Source organism: Nicotiana attenuata, unplaced genomic scaffold, assembly GCF_001879085.1.
Source record: "Nicotiana attenuata strain UT unplaced genomic scaffold, NIATTr2, whole genome shotgun sequence".
Classification (NCBI taxonomy): Eukaryota; Viridiplantae; Streptophyta; class Magnoliopsida; order Solanales; family Solanaceae; genus Nicotiana; species Nicotiana attenuata.
Genome location: NW_017672340.1, coordinates 17,775 through 40,928, shown reverse-complemented (window position 1 = coordinate 40,928; position 23,154 = coordinate 17,775). Strand labels below are relative to the sequence as shown.

At 39.1% G+C, this 23,154-nt stretch overlaps 1 protein-coding gene across 1 annotated transcript; it reads right to left on the bottom strand.

Annotated features, from left to right (window-relative positions):
* Positions 1 to 18,670: 18,670 nt before the first annotated feature.
* LOC109212829 lies at positions 18,671 to 21,793 on the bottom strand. Its single transcript, XM_019376514.1, has 3 exons — positions 21,354 to 21,793; positions 19,664 to 21,242; positions 18,671 to 19,315 (listed from the first exon to the last, which is right to left on the bottom strand). Exons 1-3 carry the CDS (start codon positions 21,791 to 21,793, stop codon positions 18,671 to 18,673), a joined length of 2,664 nt encoding a protein of 887 aa, XP_019232059.1.
* Between the last annotated feature and the right edge of the window lie 1,361 nt (positions 21,794 to 23,154).

Below are 23,154 nucleotides of genomic sequence, written 5' to 3'. Positions count from 1 at the left end.
ATCTAACAAGATGAAAAATGCCTAAAATAGGCGAACACTTTTGTCTCACGAGTGCAGCAACTGTTCTGTATCTAATCCGTACCCTAAAAAATGGCATATATTGTATTTTATACCGTAAGTTAAGAAAAACCCGGGCTAAAAATACCCCGTGCGGGGTCTGTGCGGTCCGCACGATGATGACACGCGGCCGCACTGGGTTGTTTACTTTTGAGACTTGCTTTCTAAAGATGTTGACGCGGACCGCACAATGATGAAGTGCGGTCGCATGATGACTGGCGCGAACCGCGTGAGCTTGTAGTGCGGCCGCATGAGTGGCTTGTGATGGTCTCTGAACTTTTGTGGCGCGGACCGCATGAACTTGTAGCGCGGCCGCATTGGTTGGAAATGAGGATGCCATTCTCTGGACTTTTGTGGCGCGGACCGCATGAACTTGTAGCGCGACCGCATTAGTTGGAACTGAGGATGCCACTCTCTGAACTTCAGTGGTGCGGCCGCATGACATGATGGTGCGGTCCGCACCAAGTTCTGGATATCCCTGCTTTGCTGATCTTTAACACTTGAGCAGGTTTCACTCCGTTTCGAGCCGATTTTTGACTTTCGTCACCTTGTTGCTCAAACCTGCGATCAAGCGCAACTTATAAGCATTCTGGGTATATTTTATGGCAAATCATACATAAAGCATAGGCAAGTATGGGCATAAAACGTGTCAAAATCACAGTTCATATGACTGGTGACAAACAACTGTTCAAAACTGTTACCAAACTATATGGAGGAACAATCACCTTTGGAGTCAAATCAAAAAGAAATGTATTGGAGTTGGAAGAGTTCCCCTCAGTTCAACATGTGATGTAAACGAAGTGTACCTAGTTGATGAACTTGGCTACAACCTTCTCAGTATCAGTTAACTATGTGACAATGACTGTGAGGTTCATTTTGAAAAGCATGGTTGATTTATTGAGGATGAATCAAGTAAAGTTATTCTTTCTGGAAATAGAGACAGGAATGTATGCCATCAGTAACATAGATAGTCTTAGTAATCAAATTTGTCTAGCCTTTATGATAGATGATCCTTGGGTATAACATAGAAAACTTGGTCATGCCAGCGTGCATACTATTCATAAACTTTCCAAAAATGATCTTGTCATTGGTCTTCCAAAACTAGAATTTTCAAAAGATCAAATCTGTGATGCATGTCAAATAGGAAAACAAACTAGGTCCTCTTCTAAAGTTAAAACATTGTTTCTACTACAAAACCTCTTCAACTTCTGCATATGGACCTTTTTGGTCCAACTAGAACTGCTAGCATAGGTGGTAGAAAATATACCTTTGTTATAGTAGATGATTTTTCTCAATTTACCTGGGTTATCTTTCTATGTCATAAAGAGGAGGCATTAAGGAACTTTGAAGTCTTCTACAAGAAGGTGCAACGGTAAAAAGGTTACTACATATCTTCCATAAGAAATGATCATGAAGGAGAATTTGAAAGAAAAGCATTTGAGAACTTTTATAATGATCAAGGGATCTCTCACAACTTTTCATCTCCAAGATCACCGCAACAAAATGGAGTGGTAGAACGCAAAAATAGAACCTTGCAAGATATGGAAAGAACTATGATTGTGGAAAATTCACTTCCACGCCACTTTTGGGCAGAAGCTGTAAGCATAACATGTCACATCATCAACAGATGCTTAATTCGATCTATTCTCAAGAAGACTCCATATGCACTATGGAGAGGAAAAAGACCAAACATCCGTTATTTTCATCCTTTTGGCTACAAATACTTCATTCACAACAATGGAAAAGACAATCTAGGTAAGTCTGATCCCAAAAGCGAGGAAGGTATTTTTCTCGGATACTCTCCCTCTAGTAGAGCATATAGAGTTTTTAATAAGCATACTCTTTCTATTGAAGAATCTATACATGTTATTTTTGTGGACACTAACCCTCGCTTATGGAATGAAAAACTTCCTAAAGATGAGAAAATTTCCATTGTTCCAAAGTCTATCAATACAGGTGAAAACACTCATGATGAGGTGACTGATCAGCAAGATCAGTCAACTAACCGTCCTATAGACAATCAGGAACCTTCTACAATTGATCAGACAAATTATGTTGAAAAGGATCCAGTATCAGTTGTTCCAAATGAATGGAAAAGTGAGCCTGTATATCCACATAAGTACATCATTGGAGACCCTTAGGAAGGAATGAAAACTAGAAGATCACTAAAGCAGACATCAAATATTTCTCTTATATCCCAGTTCGAACCAAAAAAGATGGATGAGGCACTTGGGGACAAAAGCTGGATAACTGCAATGAAGGAAGAGCTTGATTAATTTGAGAAAAATAAGATATGGAAATTCATTCCTAAACTACCAAATGCATCCATTGTTGGAACAAAATGGGTGTATAGAAATAAGTTGAATAAATCTGGACAAGTTGTATGAAATAAAGCTAGACTAGTCGCTCAAGGTTATTCACATCAAGAAGGAATTGATTACGAGGAGACCTTTGCCCCTGTTGCCAAGTTAGAATCTATTCACATTCTATTAGCCTATGCTGCTCACAAATGTTTTAGACTATTTCAGATGGATATGAAAAGTGCTTTCTTAAATGGGTTCATCTCTGAGGAAGTATTTGTTAAGCAACCTTCAGGATTTGTAAATGAATCCTTTCCAAATCATGTCTACAATTGTCCAAAGAACTGTACGATCTAAACCAAGCTCTTAGAGCTTGGTATGAAAGGCTGAGCTCATTCTTAGTCGAACATGGGTTTGACAGAGGTAATATTGATTCTACTCTTTTTATCAAACGATCTTCTCAAGGTAATTTAGTTGTAAAAATCTACGTAGATGATATTATTTTTGGCAGCACTAACCCTGTTTTATGCAAGGACTTTTCAAACATCATGAAAGGGGAATTTGAAATGAGTATGATAGGGGAATTAACTTTCTTCCTTGGGCTTCAAATCAAGAAAGTACAGAAAGGAATTTTCATTAGTAAAAAAAAAATTACACAAAAGAGCTCATAAAAAAATTTATCATGTCTAATGCGAAGGCCATAGGAATGTCTATGAGTCCGTCAACTACCTTGGATGAAGATAAAGATGGTAAGTGTGTCGATGAAATAATGTATCGAGGTATAATTTGTTCTCTACTCTATCTTACTGCCAGTCGACCGGATATTATGTTCAGCATTTGCAAATGTACAAGATATCAGTCAGCTCCTAAAGAGTCCCACTTGATTGTTGTTAAACATATTATCAGATATTTGATAGGGACAGTCGACTATGGATTATGGTACGAACGTTTAGATATCTTTGATATCAAAGGTTTTTTGGATGCAGATTTTGTAGGAGATAAAATTGGCAGGAAAAGCACAAGTGGAATGTGCCAATTACTTGGAAAAACTCTTATATCCTAGCACAACAAGAAACAAAGCTATGTAGCCTATCTACTACTGAAGCGGAATTTGGCCGTAGGCAATTGCTGCACACAAGTCCTATGGATTATGCATCAACTATTAGATTATTGTTTGTTCCTTAACTGCGTTATTATGTGTGATAAAACTAGTGTTATTTGTCTATCGAAAAATTCTGTGCATCATTCTAGGGCTAAGCATATTGAGATTAAGCATCATTTTATACGTGATCATGTTGCTAAAAGGTGATATTGTGTTAGAATTTGTTAATACTGAAAATCAGTTAGCAAATATTTTTACAAAACCATTGCTTGAAGAAAGATTCTGTTTCCTTCGTAACAAAATTGGTATTTGTACAATTCCTGTATAACTGTACTTAGTGTTTTCTATAATTGTCTAAGTTTAATTTTTTGCCCATATATATTCTTCGTAATTTTCGCCAAAAAAAATCTTTTAGTACTTGATTAGTCTGTTCATGCATTAATTGTGAACTGACTGCGGGCTTGGAGAAGGCAACTTTTCAGTTGCTCTTCACACGTCTCTCTATTCGAACTCCTTTTTAACCGCTTCCCCCTCGATCATATCTCCCATTCTCTCAATGAAACTCAATCTCTATCTCTCTGTTCTCTTTTACTCATGGCTAAAACCAAACCATCTCCTTCCTCCTCCATGCCCAGAAGAATCTATCGCTTCAAGAAAACCAAAGATGATCCTATTGATGTAGAATCCTCAGAAAGCACATATCATCTATTTACCGAGGATGATTCTGGTGACTCTCAAGAAGATATTCTCATCTCGCAAATGAGGGGGGAGGGGGGGGGGGAACGTCCAATGGAGTCCATCCCCAAACAATCTTCTCAGAAAAGAGGGAAAACTGAAAGTATAGAGTTTGGCCCTAAAGACAAGATGAACTTCTATGGCCCTGAAGAGAAGGCTAGGTTTGTTGCTTTCAAAGGAAAGTCAATTGCTTTTGGTCATAGTGTAAGTTTAAAATCTATGCGAAACTCTCATTGTAATGTTATCTCTGTGTTCGTTACTCAAAAACTTGTTTATTTATTTGCTACTGTTGGTGATACTGTCTATGAAGAGCTTGTGCATATGTTTTATGCAAATCTGTTTGTGAATGATAAAGATGATCTAGAATCCATGGTTTTAGGAACTCGTATTATTCTTAACACTTATCAGTTTGAGAAACTCTTTGCAACAAAGTTTGTTGGGTATAGTCTTTTTGTGCAACACTCTTGGCCAGATAATTTTGAAGTGTCGTTTGAGGAAGCCAAAAGTGTGTTGTCTGAAATCTCCCTTGACATTGGTCCAAAAATTTTGAAATTTAAACACTGTGTATTAGCCCACATTATCGCTACCACTTTGCTACCCCGTACTGGTTCACTTAGTACTCTATCTCCCAGAGATGTGTTTGTTTTCTACTGTCTGGTAAATGGGAAGGCCATCAATTGGTTTGCCTGGGTACATTAGTACATGCTTGAAAGCATCAAGGATGTCTCATGTTCTACGAACAGTTTGCCTTATGGTTTACTAATCTCTCACATCTTGAAAGTTATGAAAGTGGATCTGTCTCTCTATGCTCCTAAAACCATCTCACAGCACATATGACAAGACTGCCTTTGCCATGATGGGATATACCTTGATTGAGGGAACATGGCTTAAGAAAGACAAAGCACCTGAGTTCATCCCTTATCAGAGAACTAGAGGGATTAAATCTAAAGCCAGCAAATCCTCTTTCTCAGGTATCAAGGAATTACTAACCTCTATGTAGGAACATGTGGACAAGATCAGGGCAGTAACCAAGGAAACTGGAGAAGGTGTGGCTAGGCTAAGGATCACTCTCCAAGCAATAAGGAGGCAAGGAATCAGGGCTATGCAGGATGTAACTGAGAACCTGACCAAAGTCACCAAATATATTGATGCTTCTTATGACAGTTTCTGCACCAAAGTGATCTACACCTTGAAGTATTTCCTTGGAAGGAATTAAGTGTCTGGGTGTAACGACCCGGCCGGTCGTTTTTGGAATTTACGCCCCGATCCCCCATTAACTGCTTTCCCTAAGTTCATTTCTGCCATTTTGGTTTGCCGGGACGTTCGGTATTAGGATTCGGAGTGTTTTGGGACACTTAGTCCCTAAATGAGAGTTTAAGAGTTGAAAAATGGTCCGTATTCAGAACAGTGTGAAGACGACCTCGGAATGGAAATCCGATGGTTCCGTTAGCTCCGTTAGGTGATTTCGGGGTTGGGAGCGTGTTCGGAATGTTATTTGAAGGTCCGTAGCTCATTTAGGCTTGAAATGCCGAAGTTTGGATTTTTGAATTTTCCGGTCCGATAGTGAGTTTTTGATCCGAGGGTTGGATTTGAATTTCGGAAGTTGCTGTAGCTCCGTCATGTCATTTGGGATGTGTGTGCAAAATTTCAGGTCATTCGGACGAGGTTTGGTTAGGTTTTTGATCGAAAGCGTATTTGGTTAGAATTTGAAGTTCTTAGGCTTGAATCCTTGATTTAATCGGGTTTCCGGTGTTGTTTGGGGTGTTTTTGAGGATTGGTGCAAGTTCGAATAAGGTATTAGGTGGTATTGGTGCTTTTGGTTGAGGCCCCGGGGGCCTCGGGATGATTTCGGGTGGTTAACGGGGAAATTTTCTAAGTTGTTGCAGCTGGTATGTTTTCCCTTCTGGTATTTTCGCTTCTGCGGTTTGGGAACCGCAGAAGCGGCTTCCTCATCGCAGAAGCGATTTTTGGCTTCCCCTCAGAGACCGCAGAAGCGGTCATCTTTCCGCAGAAGCGGAACCGCTGGAGCGGTCATGTGTCCGCAAAAGCGGAATTTCCCCCTTTAATGAGAAACCGCAAAGCGGGACCGCAGAAGCGGTCCCTTGTCCGCAGAAGCGGAAATGTCTGGGCAGAAATAGGAAATTTCGAGGGTTTAATTTCATAAGTTTGAAAATCAATTTTGAGCTCGGGCAAGGGCGATTCTGAGAGGATTTTGGAGAGGAGATTATTGGGTAACATTTCTATGATCCTTTCTAATTATATTCTATCATTTAGTAGTTAACTCCACCTTTTAAATTCGAATTAAGGATAAAAAATGGAAGAATTTGGGTGAAAGTTCATTGACTAAACTATTGGGTTTTGAGGGAGCATTCGACCTCCGATTTCTGAGATTTTTATATGGTTAGACTCGTGAGAGTACGAGGTTTCTGAAAATGTGAAAATTATTCGGTTTCGAGACGTTGGCCTGAGGGGCGTTTTGGTCATTTCACCTATTTTCGCGCCTTAGCTTTAATTTCAATAGTGGAATCAGTTGTTTGCAATATTATTTACGATTTGTAATTTAATTGAATAGATTTAGGCCATTTGGAGTCGGATACTCATGGCAAGGGCATCGTTCCCTAGTTGACTTCGCACCGGTTCGAGGTAAGTGGCTTGCCTAACCTTGTGTGGGGGACTTCGTCCCTTAGGATGTGATAATTGGTAATTGAATGCCTTGTACGTGAGGTGACGAGCGCGTACTTGAGCAAATTGTTGAAACCCGGATTTTTACTTAAATACTTGATTTGGATTCTCTTTCATATTTGCCTTACTTTACTTGCTTTTATAGTCTGTGCTAGCGTAGAAGAGCATGTTTAATTGATCCAAGCTGCCTATTTGTTTAAATTGTCTTAACTGTGATTACGTGGAGCATGTTAGGCCAGTATTATTTGATGCCTTGTGTTGTTGTACTTAAATTTCTGAATAATTCGTTGATGTTGGTTGCGCATTTATATTGGGACTACGGATGCGGATTCCGGGAGTTCCCCCTTGATTATTTACTTTAGGACTACGGGTTTGATTCCCGGGAGATCCCCCTGTACTTTTATTTTGGGACTACGGGACGGTATCCCGGGAGATCCCCCTGTACTTTTATTATGGGACTACGGGACGGTATCCCGGGAGATTCCCCTGCACTTTTATTTTGGGACTACGGGACGGTATCCCGGGAGATCCCCCTGCACACTGATGATTGGATTACGGGACGATATCCCGGGAGATCTTTTGATATCGATATGAGATTTGGACTACAGGACGGTATCCCGGAAGTTCCATTGGACAGTTGAAAAAGGGCTACAGGACGGTATCCTGGGAGACCCCCGTCGGTATTCTTGTAATTTTGCTGTATTTACTCTGTGTTTCTGTTTTGTCTTGCAGTTCTATATTTCATTGATCTGTCTTATCACATCGTCGTGTTCATTAGTTTTCTTCAGACTTCGATACTGTTAATATCTTGCTATTTTATTGTTTGTCTCAGTAGGGCCCTGACCTTTCCTCGTCACTACCCAACCGAGGTTAGGCTTGGCACTTACTGAGTACCGCTGTGGTGTACTCACGCCTCTTCTACGTATGTTTTTCATGTGCAGATCCAGGTGCTTCTGAGCAGGCGTATCGCCAGTAGCTGTCAGGGAGCGTGTTGGGGACTTGAGGTATACATCTGCTACGTCCGCAGATCCGCAAAGTCTCCTTCTCATTTTATCCATAGTTGTTAGATGTTATTTCGATCCCTCTTTGTATTTGACTATTCTGGTGACTAGAGCAGTGTAAGACTTCTTATAGCCTGTGTTGCCCGTGGGTTTCCGGGTCTTGGAGGTTATTTCAGTATTTGTATTAAAGTGTATGTGCCAGGCGGCAACTGTATGCATTACTCATGTTATTTAGCTTCAAATATAAATTTCGCAAATGTTGTTACTTCCCCAATGTGTTTGGCTTACCTAGTCGTGAAGACTAGGTGCCGTCATGACGTGTTCACAATTGGTGAACTAGGGTCGTGACACTGGGATGCTTAGACAATCTTTTTATTTTTTGTTTTTTGTGGTGGATGTTAAAACTGTTTCTTTTAGTTGCGTCTGGCTGAGCATGTATGCTCAGTATAACTGCTAGCTATATATGATTTTTGCCTACTTAACTAGTACTATTATTAGATATTGTTCTTCTTGCTCTTTTTGCTTGATGTCAAAGGGGGAGAAGAAAAAAAGAGTACAAAGACAAGGGGAGCAACAAACAAGGAAAACAAGGAAGAGCTCCAAGACAGGGGAAGAGGAAAAGTACACTTGTAAAAGGGAAATACCCCCTATATTAGTCGAACTCTTTTTAGATTATTGTCATCATAAAAAAGGGGGAGATTGTTAAGTTTAGAATTTTAATAATGTTCAATATTCTAAAGAAGCTTTGACTAATGACATCTCATTGTATGCAGATTTGGAAAGCAACAACATTGATAGAAGGAAAGAAGATCATACTCAACGGCTATGTATTTTGAACTTCGCTTCACATGGAAAGTGAATCGATGAATCATAGAACAAAGAAGGAAATTCAATCAGTCAGCCTTGTCAAAGATCCTCAAGTGCGCAACAACGGGTAGAGAGCTAATCACAGCTATAGACCAAATCTAGAACAATCTGCGGAAGATCAAATCAAGGAGAAATGGAGGAAGCAATTCATCAAGATTAAGGATGAATCTAGCCGCCCTTTCAAGCTAGATCCATGAGGCTACTCTTGGGTCTCACTCTTAGATGACTATGCCTCACAAGGAAAGGTCTCCAATAATTACTGCCATACAATCCCAGAAGACAAGGAAATAGAAGACTCATCGAGCTATAAAGGAAGAAGTAGAAGAACATCCAAAGGCACGCAACTACATCATCTGTTTCTACGCCTTTCTAGTTCTTAGTACAAACAATGTATTCTTGAGTCTACAAGTATCGTAAAAGATAGGAAGAGTTAGAAAATAAAATGAGACTTGTGTCAACATTAGAAAGAATAACTATTGTTGTATATGGTTGGCGGTGAACGTACTAAAACCATCAGTATTGTAAACACTTACTAAAGATCTAAGAGAACCCTTGTGACCCAAGGGAACTGGACGTAGGTACCACACCGGTATTAAACCAGTATAAAAATTGTTGTGTCTCCTTTACCTTTCTGTCTCCTTAGTTTATTTCTACTGCGATCAATCACTGTGTAAAGTCTAGTCGACTAATTTTCTACATAGTCAACTAAGGTTTTTAGATCGGTTACAATTCACCCCTCTATTGTACTTTCAGGCATCAGAATCGTCAGCGTCATCATCTACTGTTGACTCATCCTCTTAGTCGAACGAACTTGGCCATGGCTACGTCAGAGAAGATTTGAGGGCCGGATTTTAATTCGCCTCCATTTTTAATTTTAATACAATGGATACAATATTTTTCTTGACTGGAAAACGCCATCTTTGACTAACTTTTTTCTCTTCTTTGCTATTTTAGTCACATATAATTATACAAATACATTGTATTCTGTACAAATACACTCAAACACATTGAATTTTTGTATAAATACATTATTTTTTAGCCTGTATTTATGTATTCTGAATGTCTGTATTTTTTGAATACAACCGAATATCACTGTGTTTTGTGATTTTTTGTTGATTGAGTACAGTCGAATTGAATATGGTGAATTGAATACAATGTATAATAGTGAATAATGAATATTTGCAAATTGAATACAATATATACAATCGAATTGAATAGAACGGTATACACCCTATTTCTTGATTACCTCATCGTATTTATAAATATAGCCGTGCGAATACATGGAATACAACACAGTAGTGTCGCGCCCCCTTTTTCTCGCGAAATTGGGTTTATGACATTTTGGGGCAACTCATTCCTTTTGGGAACTGGGTTTAGCAGTTGAAGAGTCGCCACCTAATGAGTTAAGGTGCATTAGGACACCAATAGAGATTCCATTCTAAGTTTGATTAACCAGAGATTGGGTAAGGGCTTGAAATTATCCCAAGGGGAAGGTGTTAGGCACTCCTCAGGATCCACTAGTGTGCTTCCCGGCCAGACAGTCATTGTAAATTGGGGTGCAATTAACATAAAAACAAATAAGGCTCAAACAAGAGGGGATTTCAAATAACAAATGTTCGAAAGGGAACGAAGTATGAGAAAGCAATTAAAGCTGATTTTAAACAAGGAGTTGCAATGCTTTTAAAAGAAAAGGTCATTTGCGCACCGGTCATCATATCCATATCTACCCTTTCCCACCCCGTTTAAGGTTCTAAAGTGCGGATTGGTCTCGATTACTATTGTATGCTTTTACGCGTCCAATTCCTATCAGTTCCGGAGGCACTTAGGACTACTATTCCTAAAGGGAAGGGATATTAGGCTGATTTGTTTCAAAGGATAAAATCTAAGGCGACATACAAAAAACACGTACTGCACGTTCGGGAGAACACACAAACAGATAAAGGGTCATATACCCCTCCTTGAAAAAAAAACACATAACTAGCATGACTTGCACATACTTTTTTTTAGGTCTGAGTAAAAATACTAAAGACGAGGGGAGTTTGATTCAGAGCCATATTCATCAGATACCTCAGATAAGAAGCCCAAATCAGGCATGCCTGCTAGTTGGAGCAGTTATTAATTAACAAAGGCGAATTCAGTTTTATTGATGTTATTACCTAAGGCTTGCCTAAGTGTTTAAACGGAGTCCTATAGGCATGATACCTACTTTAATTCAGAAAGCGGCGAAACAGTAAAAAAGCGAATTGTTTGAGATCCTATAGGCATGCTTGCTAAATCTCGTTAAGCAAGGGAATTAGATTGTTTAAAACTGATTCATAATAGACTGATTTTAAAACGGACCAGTTTCAAGTTCTGCAGGTGATGGTATCTATTATTGTTGATTTAAACCCTATGAACATGATATCTAACATTGAGTGTGAATGAAGCGAATCAGATTTATTTAAGAACCCCCTATATGCATGATTTCTATATGTCACTGATTTCAGTATTACGAACATGACATTTATTTTCAGCTGTTTAGAACCTAAAACATGATATCTAAGTGGCATGCAGAATTTAAATACGTCCTATAGGCTGGTTATCTAGGTGTGACATTGATCATGGAGAAAATGAGATAAACCCTATAGACATGGTGTCTAAAAATGCATAATTGAATATAAAGAATTTAAATAGTCCTATAGGCAGGTTTTCTAGCCTTGAGCATACATGATCATGGAGAAAATGAGATAAACCCTATATACATGGTATCTAAAAATGCAGAATTGAACACAAAGAATTTAAATAGTCCTATAGGCATGTTTTATACCCTTAAGCATACATGATCACCCAACCCTTTTCACTAGCCATCCCCAAATTTTATTACTACTTATTACAAACCAGAGATACTGAATTACAAAAAAAAGAATGAAAGAAAAAGCTACAACCATAGGAAAGCCCGATTTGACTTCCTATCTGAGATATGCAAGGAACCGTATCTTTGCCAATGCCATGATTTCAAAGCCTTTCTCAGACCTGGGTGTGTCAGAGTTCCCTAAGGGCCTCAATAGGACCTCGGGCAGTGCTCACATCCAAGTTACACAACCAGAATAGAGATGAGCGCAGTGTGGAGATGCCAGCCCTCATATGTCCAAGTTCAGAGGGAGCTCATAGGGGCTCCCAAGGCAAGACTCACATGAGGGGGGTATAACTTAAGTTCTAAGAAGATAGTGAGAGTGCAGGAACAGAGTTTTAAGGGCTGAGGGAATAAAGGAGAGGGAAAGGGTGATGGGGGGGGGGGGGGTAGCCATTAACATTTCAGGGAATCAATAACTTCACAAAAGGGGGCAGGGGATTGGGAATCCATTGCAAAAGAGGCTTTACAGTTAGGCATGGGTTAACTTTGGGCATGGACAACAATAGGAAGTGCTGACATGCATGTGAATCAACCAGAAAACATAACAGATAAGGGAAACATGGAGGTTGTGATCCCAAAGGGATCAAGTTGGGATCATGAACAGCAATGTTCAATGCTGTCATGCCCCAAACCAACCACAAATACTAACTGCATTAGGGATAAGGATTCAAAGTCCACAAGCTATGATAAATAACAAAAGCATTTATTCAGATAGAAGGGCAGGGAATAGCATGCATTAATAATGGAACTATCTAAATACAAACAGGAGGCAGACTGGAAGGAAAGAAACAGTAAAGAAACATATTGTTATTGATGCTGAAAAATTAATCAGAACATACCAGTTAAAGAAGCAAAGTGCAGTAAAGAAAGTAAGCAGGACTTCAAAGTATAGCCTTGGCTTTCAGCCGGCTAAGCAAACAGTAGCACAAGTAGTAATAAGCAAGAGAGGGAACTTTCTTTTTGAGTGTAAGTGTGTGTTCAGAACCAGAAAGTTCGTGTTTGTGTTAATGAGAGAGTATGTATATATAGTAGTTCAAAACTAGGTAAAATAAGGCATGAATCATAATAGTATAGTAATTATGGAACTTAGAATCAATTAGAGCAAAACCAGTACAAGACTCCCATAATTTAAGGGAATTAGTTCAAATGGTAAGGACAAGTAACAAATAAGGAAAGAAATCAATGTATGACTAACAAGGAAAGATTTCTAATTCAGTAAGTATAGGATACACAATTAGGGCTATGTTCAGAAAACTCTAATTATGGAGATAGTCAGTAAGAATAAAAAACCAATGTGGAAAAAGGTACACAAATCAGTAAAATTGAGTAGATATGGTAGGAATCGAAGGTTTAAGGGAAAGTGTTCAAATCAGACCAAGAAACAGGGAAATCAGAATCAATTAAAAGAAAGTCATGAGTCAATATTTTGCATATAAATAAAGTAAGACATAGATGGTTAAGAGTCGACATACAACTCTAGCAAACATGAGAGTCAAACAATACTGATTCAATGAGAAAAAGGCAAGTTTTGAACAGTTAGGATGAACACAAGCACATGGAATCAGTGTAAGTTTAGGCTAAGAAACTGAGTAGAAATATATCAAGGCATGATAGTCACGAAAAATCACAGAAACTCAAAAACAAGAACCAGCCAGTCATGCTGATACACAAAACCAAACAAAGAACCCCCTAAAAATTAGGGCTTTCAACATAGACGAGTTAAAGATGTAGCAAACTCATAGAATCAGTCAAGATATGCAAGAAATATAAGTTAAAACACAAAGAATCAGTTAAACAAGGTTTTAAAAGAAGTTCCGAAAACCCTAGTTTTAGAAGAAGATGAAAAACACTTGAAACCGCATGATTCTTGTAGAAAACCTTAAGGACAGTGTAAAACATTAAAGGAACAAACTCAAATCGTTCTAGGTCTGTATAGATCTAGGAGATATAGGCAGAAATTAGGGTTTCAGAAGAACCCATAATGAGAAGAAGAAACCTGTCTAGAAACTCAAAGATCGTGACCAATACAGCGTGATTTTGCTCGAAATCACACTGGAGTAGCCAAGAACAGACAAGTGAAAGACCCTAGATGCAAGTCGGCATGGCCTTGGGCCCTTGAAGACCTTAGAGAAGGAAAGCATGGCATGAGAGAAGCCATTGGAGGCTTAGGAGTCGATGAGAAGTCACCGGAGATGACCGAGAAGAGAGGTCGGCGGTTGAAGGGCTAGGGTTTGGTTGAGAGTTACTGAGAGAGAGGAGAGGATCTTAGGGCGGCGGATTCTGGGAAATGATTAGGGTTGGGGGTGGTTTAGGATTAAAAAAGGCAAGAATCAATATGGGCCATTGATCTTTCAGATCAACGGCCATGATTTAACTGGTGCTTGGTCGGGTAGGTGTGTTAGGGTTTGGGTAGGGTTAATTGGGTATGAAATTGGGTTGGGTTGAGTTCAATTTAGGCTACAACTGAAAGCCAAATCTGGCTATAATTTAAATAGCCACTTTTCCCTATTTTAATTTATAAATATAATAAGATAAATTCTGTAAATAAATTAAAGGTACTAAAATAATTTATAGTACATAATTAATTATTAAAAAATACCAGACCTAATCTTGTGAACCTTAATGCAATTAAATTTTAAAAGAGGCTAATATTACAAATATATGCAATTTAGCTTTAAAAATACTAAATAAATTTGTAAAAAATGTACAAAAATTCCCTTGGCTACATTTAAAATAAATATGAGAATACAATAGGTAAATCACCAAAATGATAGTTTTGGAAGTAATTATTGAGATTTTATAGATAACAAAGGGAAAATAAATCAATTTAAATCTTTGAAAATTGTGAAAAAATAATAAAACCCTTGGATATACTTATATATGCACATATATGCTGTTTTGAAAGTATTTTGCATATTGAAAAATATATATGTAGGGAAAAATTGGGTGTCAACAACTGCCCCTCTTTACCCGGGAATGATGAAAGAATTTTCGGGTAAAGATATGATGGCCAATTTTGACCGAGCGAAATGGTTTGGGAGAGGTTCAGGCCGCACCCTGGCTTCTGAGCTGCCTACATATCCCTGGTCTTACAGGAATCAGGCCGTATGTAGTTCAGGATCCGTCGGCGGTAGTATGCCGACGGGTATTTTCCAAGGACGGATGCAATGTTTTAGTCGGGATAAGTGAGTGGCTTACTGGAATGGTTAGGCTTGATATGGCTGCGGGCACCGGAGCGGGATCCTGCCAGGACGGTTGTTGCATGCCGGTTTTACCTGCAAATAGAAACAATACAAGCGTACATTGTGCATAAAATTAGACATGATGCAAGTTCCCATCGGACCATGAATGCTGCCTTAGGATGACGTCCTTAGGCTATGACGTCCTGAGCCATGAAGCGTGTGATAAAGGATTCGCAAGCTATGAAATGATGCTCTCGGGCTATAAAAATGATGCCTCCGAACCATGATGCCTTTGAATAATGATATGCAAGAGATTGGAAAGGATCCTCAGGCCATGATATGGTGTCCTCGGGCTATGAGGATGGTGCCTCCGAACGATGACACCTTTGGATAATTTGGCGATCTTTCAGCCCATGAAATGCAGTATGTGGCGATCTTTCAGCCCATGAAATGCGGTATGAGGCGATCTTCAGCCCATGAAATATAGTATGAGGCGATCTTTCAGCCATGCAAGTGCAGTATGAGGCGATCAGTAAGCCGTGCAATGCAGCATGAGGCGATCTTTCAGCCATGCAGATGTGGTATGAGGCGATCTTTCAGCCCATGAAGATGCAGTATGAGGCGATCTTTCAGCCATGCAAATGCAGATGGAGACAGCGTTTAGTCTCGGAAGGCAGAATAGTAGCCTTATGCAATGCAGAAAAATGCAGAGGGAGACAACATTTAGTCTCGGAAGGCAGAATGGTAGCCTTATGCAATGTAGAAAATGCAGATGGAGACAACGTTTAGTCTCGAAAGGTAGAATGGTAGCCTTATGCAATGCAGAAAATGCAGATGGAGACAATGTTTAGTCTCAGAAGGCAGAATAGTAGCCTTATGCAATGCAGAAATGCAGATGGAGACAATGTTTAGTCTCGGAAGGCAGAATAGTAGCCTTATGCAATGCAAAAATGCAGATGGAGACAACGTTTAGTCTCGGAGGGCAGAATGGTAGCCTTATGCAAGAAATAAAATGGCAAATGGTAATAGAGCTTTCTTAGCTGATAGCAGATTGTGATATCGTGACTGCTGGGGACATTGTTGTGTGTGGATAGCAAATGTGAATATATGCAACGGTTCTGAGAGTTGTATTCCTGAACAATGTTTATCTTGTGAGTGTATAGTATGTTTGGATGATTTCGCAATCCAAGTGCCTGCATCCAAAGAAAAATCATAAGTTTTGTAAAGGGGAGGTTAGTTCGTATCCCCGCTGGCTTTGCTTGACCTGCTTGGCTTCGATCTGGTGATACTGTATGTGTCACTGGGGTAGCGTCGCTGAACAAAGCAGTTTTGATGATAGACATGCATGCTTTGGTAAAAGTATTTTTTTTTTAGTAAAATCCACTAGGCATTATGCCTAGGGCTAGTTTTATATATATCTAAATCCAAAAATAAAACACCATATCTGGAGGTCTTGCACAATGAAAGAAATAAACTATGACAATTACATAAGTCCTACTATCAATGTTGAGTGATGAAATCAACATTGATATCACATTATGTAGTCTAATAAGAAAAAGCAACTGAGTTATAAACACTAGAATTGTAATGTCTTCCAAATTGAGAAACTTCTGAAATTTTGCTTTATTAAAACTTTGATCCTGCTTCCTGTGCTGTATCAATTGAGTATCCACTACTGCCTCAAAATTGTCTATAAGAAATCCCTGATCATTCATGAGCTGCATAGTGTTCCTTTGATTTTCCAGCTTCCCATAGCATGTGTATTCCTTTCTAGATATCAGATTCCAAATCATTTTAGCTTCCTTATGATGCATGTGCTCCAAAATCTAGCTTCCTTAAGTGAACTTCCTAGCCAGTTGCCCGCTTTCTTCAGTATAGATAGACTCCAGTATTGTCGATCATGTGTGAGCATGTATTGTTGTTGCAAAGAATCATATGAATTCCAACATTCTTGTGTTACAACCATTAGTTTGTACCCTTCCTGGACAGAAAACTGTTGCAGATGCCCAGTTTGAGACAGATTTCGTGTGATTTCCAGCAGAGTTGTATTGAAGCAACTGATTGGCCCCATATTTGTGATGTGACTCTACTGGGGAACATTAGTATTTTACTACAAGCTGCTCCCATTGAGCCCAGAATCAACTGCAAAGTAACATACGTCCAAAGTCTGGGTATAATCCTCCTAGTCTCCATACTTTTGCCTACTGTTAGTACTCCTTCCAGGGAATGAGCATTAAATGTTAATACCACCCTTAGAATTTGTAGCCAACAATAGGGTATGCATAGGCGAAATACATAGTTTACCCATCCACCTTGCACTCAAATCCCTGTTACACACCTATTGTCCACGGGTATAACTTTACACACCAATCCTTTCAAATATGTGTCACTTACACACTACTTTTGACCAGCCTCTGGGACGTGTGAAACACGACATATGTGGCGCGTGAAAATTTATTTTCTGCCTCACCTGACAAATTACAACGGCTAATTACTGGAATTGAGCCCATTTTCCTAACCCTACCGCCCACCTCTTCATCTTCTCCTTATTAAAAGCAACCATTTTCATCTTCTTCATATTAAAAGGAACCAATTTTAGAAAAACCCAACCCCCATCTTCACCTTCCACATCTAATATTTTCAAGCTGGTTATATTTGTTCAATTAAAGTGCAATACATAATTATTCTTCTGTCAATTCTCGTATTAGGGTTCATATTGAATGGAGAATTCGGGTCCAAATAACCCTAACTATTTCGACCCACCCATCTAAATCAAAATGATTCAACAACCTAAAATGAGAATACTAAAAAATGACGAAAGTAACAGCAACAAACACCGGATGTGTTCTCGTCGGAGTCGCCTTCAAAGGTTAGGGCTGAAGAACATTTTGGTGAAAATGGAATTGTGTTTGTTAATCTGGTCGAGGAGTTGTTTTTAATCGACCGGGTCGGATCTTTTTTGGATCGGGATTAAAAAAAGGGTTGGTTTGTCCATTTTAATTAAAGAATCATTTGTTTTTAACTTAAATAAGCGCGTGTATACACCGCATTGAATATTAACTAGGCTGGTCAAAAGTAGTGTGTAATTGACACACATTTGAAAGGTTTAGTGTGTAAAGTTATACCCGTAGTCAACAGGTGTGTAACAGGAATTTGGGTACAAGGTGGATGGGTAAACTATGTATTTCGCCGTATGGATACAGTAACTTTTCCTGCAAAAAAGAACACAAGGTTAGCAATAAAACTGATCATCACATCCTTCTCCCTAAGGATTTGGATATGATGTTCTGCAGCATCATGTTGTTCTGCAAACACTTTTGCCTGGCTCCCTGTATGAGGGATTGAAAACGATTTGAATATTGCATTGATCCTACAGCTTGCTCTACTAATGTACCAGCTGTGCACATATTTGAGTCTGCTCCTTCTGATATAATTCCTGTGTGCTTCCTTTTGTTTATATGCAATCAGATCCATGTAGCTTGTTTCCATTGTTCTTGAGGTGTTGGATTGATCTTGATAATAACTCAGGAACACCCCAGCAATTCTTGTTTTTCCAGTCCAAAAGTACCTTTCACCACCAGAATAATGCAGCAGAGTACTCATCTTTGATTCTATGCTTTTGCCTACTTCTAATTTCCTTCCATTGGATTGAGTGCATAGCACTAATACCACCAATTGGACATCCATTAGAGAGTAGAGCACAGATGCTGAAACTTCATCTGCAAAAAAGAAAACTATGTTAGTAAAAAAGGATCTCATCTTGCTCTCCACCAAAAGGTTTTGAACATGATGAGCAGATGTGTATTCTCCTGTCGACTTCCTCTTCATTTTCTACTCCTCTCCCCCCTTTCCTAATTCCTTGCAACTGTAACTCTAATGTATGGACATTGCATTTTATCACTATTCACCAGTCTTCTTCCTTGTGCATCAAGATCTTCAAAACAATGACACTCTACCGGCCCAACATCCAGTGCATAATTTGCCATATGATCAGCTAAACTATTGCCTTCTCTAAGAGTGTGTGTCACTGTTATACGTACTCTACTCATCATCCCTCTAATCTCCTCTACAATTACCCCTATAGTCCAAGGAGGCCTCCACTCTCCAGTCATTACATTCTTTAGGATCATTGAGTCAGTATGTAAGTCGATTAGTACATAGTCATTGTCCAAACAGAACTTTAGGGCTTCATATATGGCTTGTGCTTCTGCAACTGTATTTGAACCTTCAGGTATTTCCTTTCCACATGCATAGACCACATCTCCATCTTCACTCCTCAAAACAAAACCAATAGAACTCCTTCCTGGATTGCCTCTAGCTGCTCCATCAGTATTAACTTTGATCCAGCCTTGTCTTGGCAGTTCCCACAACACGTTTGTATACTTCAGAGTAGGAGTGTAATCCTCCATCATCTTAAACATATCTGGCCATCTAGAGGGAATATTTTTTATTCCTGGCTTCCTTAGCTTGATGAGGGACTGAATGGTAGTAGATATCTGGTAAATAACTCTATTGACTGTGACTGCATCCCCATATTTATAACTATTCCTTCTCTTTCATAATTCCCAAACGATCACAGATGGTAGAGCTTTCATGATAGGTTTCAGTCTATGAACTACTTCTGCAGTCCAACACCTAACAATTGCTTGATGGAAAGTGATTCCCTCCACATCAATACCTGCATGCCCCAGAAAAAATTTCCACACTCTATTGGCTGCATATGATGTAAAAAATAGGTGCTGCATTGTCTCTTCCTTTGGCTCAGTACAACATCAACATTTAGAAGCCAATAAGTACCCCAGTCTTCTGAAAAATTCATCAAGAGGTAGTTTATTTCTCCAAACCTTCCACATGAAAAAAGCAATCTTAGAAGGTAGTCCTTTGACCCAATTATTCCTGTATGCACTGCATGATTCTTGCCTTCTTCTTAGGTATTCCCAGGCTGATTTAACAGAGAACTCACCCCTATTTTCTAGCATCCACACAGGTTTATCTAAATTCTCATTTGACACAGGTGGTTGAATGTTTTCCAGAATATGTGTAGCAAGGTCCTCTGATAAAATTTCTCTAATCTTATCTTCATCCCATTGTCCCTCATACACCACATCACAAATATTATGTACTGATTCATCACACACAAAATCTGGTGGTGTGACAAAGTACAAAGCACCCAACCCTGTCCAGTTCTCAAACCAAAATAAAGTAGACCCCATTTTAGGTTGCCAAAGGATCTGATGTTCAATAATTTCCCTGCACTCCAGCATCTTTCTCCAAACATGTGATCCATATCTCCAAGGCACCACCATTGGATTGATTTTCTTACAGTATTTTTGACTCATAAATGCACTCCATAGACTTTGTTCTGAAATTCCACCACAACTTGCAAAACAAAGTTGTGGACATATCATGTAATGATCTGAAGCCAACACCCCCCTCTTCACATGGTAAGCATAGGGTACTCCAAGAAGCCCAATGTCTACTTGCAACCCCAATAGAGTTACACCAAAAAACTGTGCAAAAAATTTATGCAGCCTGTTAATCACATTTGCAGGAGGATTCACTGCTGATAGGAAGTGGATGGGCATGCTCTGTAGCACATGTGATATAAGTACAGCTCTTCCACCAATAGATAGTAGCTTCCCTTTCCAGTTCTGCAGTTTATCCATCACCTTTGTTATGAGCCCTTGGTAGTAATCCATTTTTCTTCTAAGGTAGAAGATTGGACAGCCTAAGTATGTGAAAGAAAACTCTTGCCTAGGAATACCAGTAATGCTTTGAACCTTGTCCACTACTTCATCACTAGCAGAATGATGCAAATACACAGCTGATTTACTCTTGTTTATGAGCTGGCCAGAAGCTGCTTCATAAGCTGAAAATACATTCATTATAAGCTGCAATGAAATGGCATCTGATGAGGAAAATATAATTGTATCATCTGCATAAGCAAGATGATTTATTTTTGGACTCCACTTGGGCATCCCAAATCCACAAAAATACAGATTCTTATGTAAAGAATTCAGTCCTCTAGACATTGCTTCAGCTGCAAGGATGATAAGAGTAGGTGACAAAGGATCACATTGTTTCACACCTCTTGTTGATCTAAAATATCCATGAGGCTGCCCATTCAGAAGCACAGAGTACCAGTTGTTTGATACTATGCCATACACCAACCCTATAAATCTTTCACCAAATCCCATCTTCCTCAAAACCTTTGTCAAAAACAACCAGGACAATCGATCATAGGCCTTTGTCATGTCCAGTTTAATGACAACATTTGGTCCTGCTTTAGTTCTCAAACGAATATCTGTGATTATCTCTTGAGTTAACAAGATGTTTTCTACTATACTCCTCCCTTTTACAAAGCCTGCCTGCTCATCTGCTATTAATTTAGGTAGCAAACCTACTAAGCTCTCATGTATTTCTCTTGATAAAACCTTATTAATGAAATTACTTAGACTAATAGGTCACATATCAGAGAATGAAACCACTTCCTTCTTTTTAGGCAACAGTACCAAATTTGTATGTGTTATATACCTGGGCAGCTCATGTCCATTAAAAAAGGCCTTCACCATCTCTGCTATATCATCTCCAATTATATCCCAACATGTTTGAAAGAAGCAACCTGTAAAACCATCTGGCCCTCCTGCACTTTCACCATTTAGGCCAAAAATTGCATATTTGACCTCCTCCCTAGTAGGTTGTTGTACCAGTTCTGAATTCTGAAAACTATCCACCATAGAAGGGACATGTTCCAATATACCAAATGCTGTAGGAACTGAGTCCTCATGGAATTGAGCTTGATAGAACCTGACTGCCTCATCAGCCATATCTGCAGTAGTTTCGAACCAGTTTCCTGCATTATTCTGCACTCTTTTCAGCTGCAGCCTCTTCCTTCTACCATTCACTTGAGTATGGAAATATTTTGTGTTTCTATCACCATCCTTGAACCAATTCATACCAGATTTTTGCTCCATTACTCCTCTTCTAATGCTAAGAATCTGATCAATTCAGCTTGAATCTTCTGCAGTCTTTCTCTATTTTGAAAAGTTGGATTTCTTTCAAACTCTGCTTCATGAACTAGTACCACTTCTTCTAAGCTTGCTATTTTTTGAATATGTCACCATATGTAGACCTGCTCCATACAGTTAAAGCCTTCTTCAATCTTTTTAGCTTCTGATTAAATATGCAAAAAGGATCCCCTACAAAATCTGATTTCCAGTTTTCTTTAACCACTTCCTTAAAAGAAGAATGTTTTGTCCAGAAGTGAAGGAATTTAAAGGTTTTTTTTATTGGAGCATCATCTGCATTATAAGTTACCATCATAGGACTGTGGTCTGACCCTATCTTAGATAGATGATTTACCTCCACATTAGGACACATCTGCTGAAACTCCAGATTCCCTAAACATCTGTCAAGCCTCTTAAAAATACAAGCATCTCCACCTCTACCATTCCATCATGTATAAATACTACCTTTGAAGCCTAGGTCACTGAGATTACAAGTATTAACATAGTGTCTAAAGTCATTAATCTCATTCAATGACACAGGCAAACCACCTAATTTTTCCTCCTCATCCCAAATAACATTAAAGTCCCCCTCCCCCCCCCAACAAGCCAAGGTAAGGACATATCCCTTGCTAAATTGTATAGACTATCCCACAGCTCAATACGCTCAACTGAGTCACATTTTGCATATACAAAAGTGACCACAAAGGATATTTGAGTATCCAGATTTGTGAACTTCAATGTTAACTGCTGTTCCAGGTCATATATTATTTCTACTCCATGATCTTCATCCACAAACACCCAGATCTTGTTGGACACATTAGAGAAAGCTTGTAGCAGGCCAATCCTCCTCCTGTATCTTTCTAGCTTTTTCTTCTTCTGTTTTGGCTCCATGATGCCTATGAATTTGAAATGATGTTGTCTTTGCATTAAGATTAGTCTCTCAAAAGCTTGCATTATTTTCATTGACCTCACATTCCATATGATAGCATTCATCATTAATTGTGAGATTTAGATAGGGTCCTTCTTGTTTGGACCCCAGGTACTACACTTTGTATCTCCCTTGGATTTTTCTTTTTACCCCTGCCAACTGATTTACCTGTATCCATGTGTCTAGGTGAAAGGTCACCTTGTCTTGCCACATTCTTGAAATTCTGTATTGTGGATTCTTCATAATATTCCTTTACTGTACCTCTTGCTACATCTTCCACTCCCACCTGTTCTCTTGGCTCTATGGGATGCTGCTGAGTGCCAGTCTTGGCCAAGGCTGAATTCTTTTTGTCCAGCTTGTGTGATCCAGCTACTGTAATTTGTTTGGATGTATTCTTACC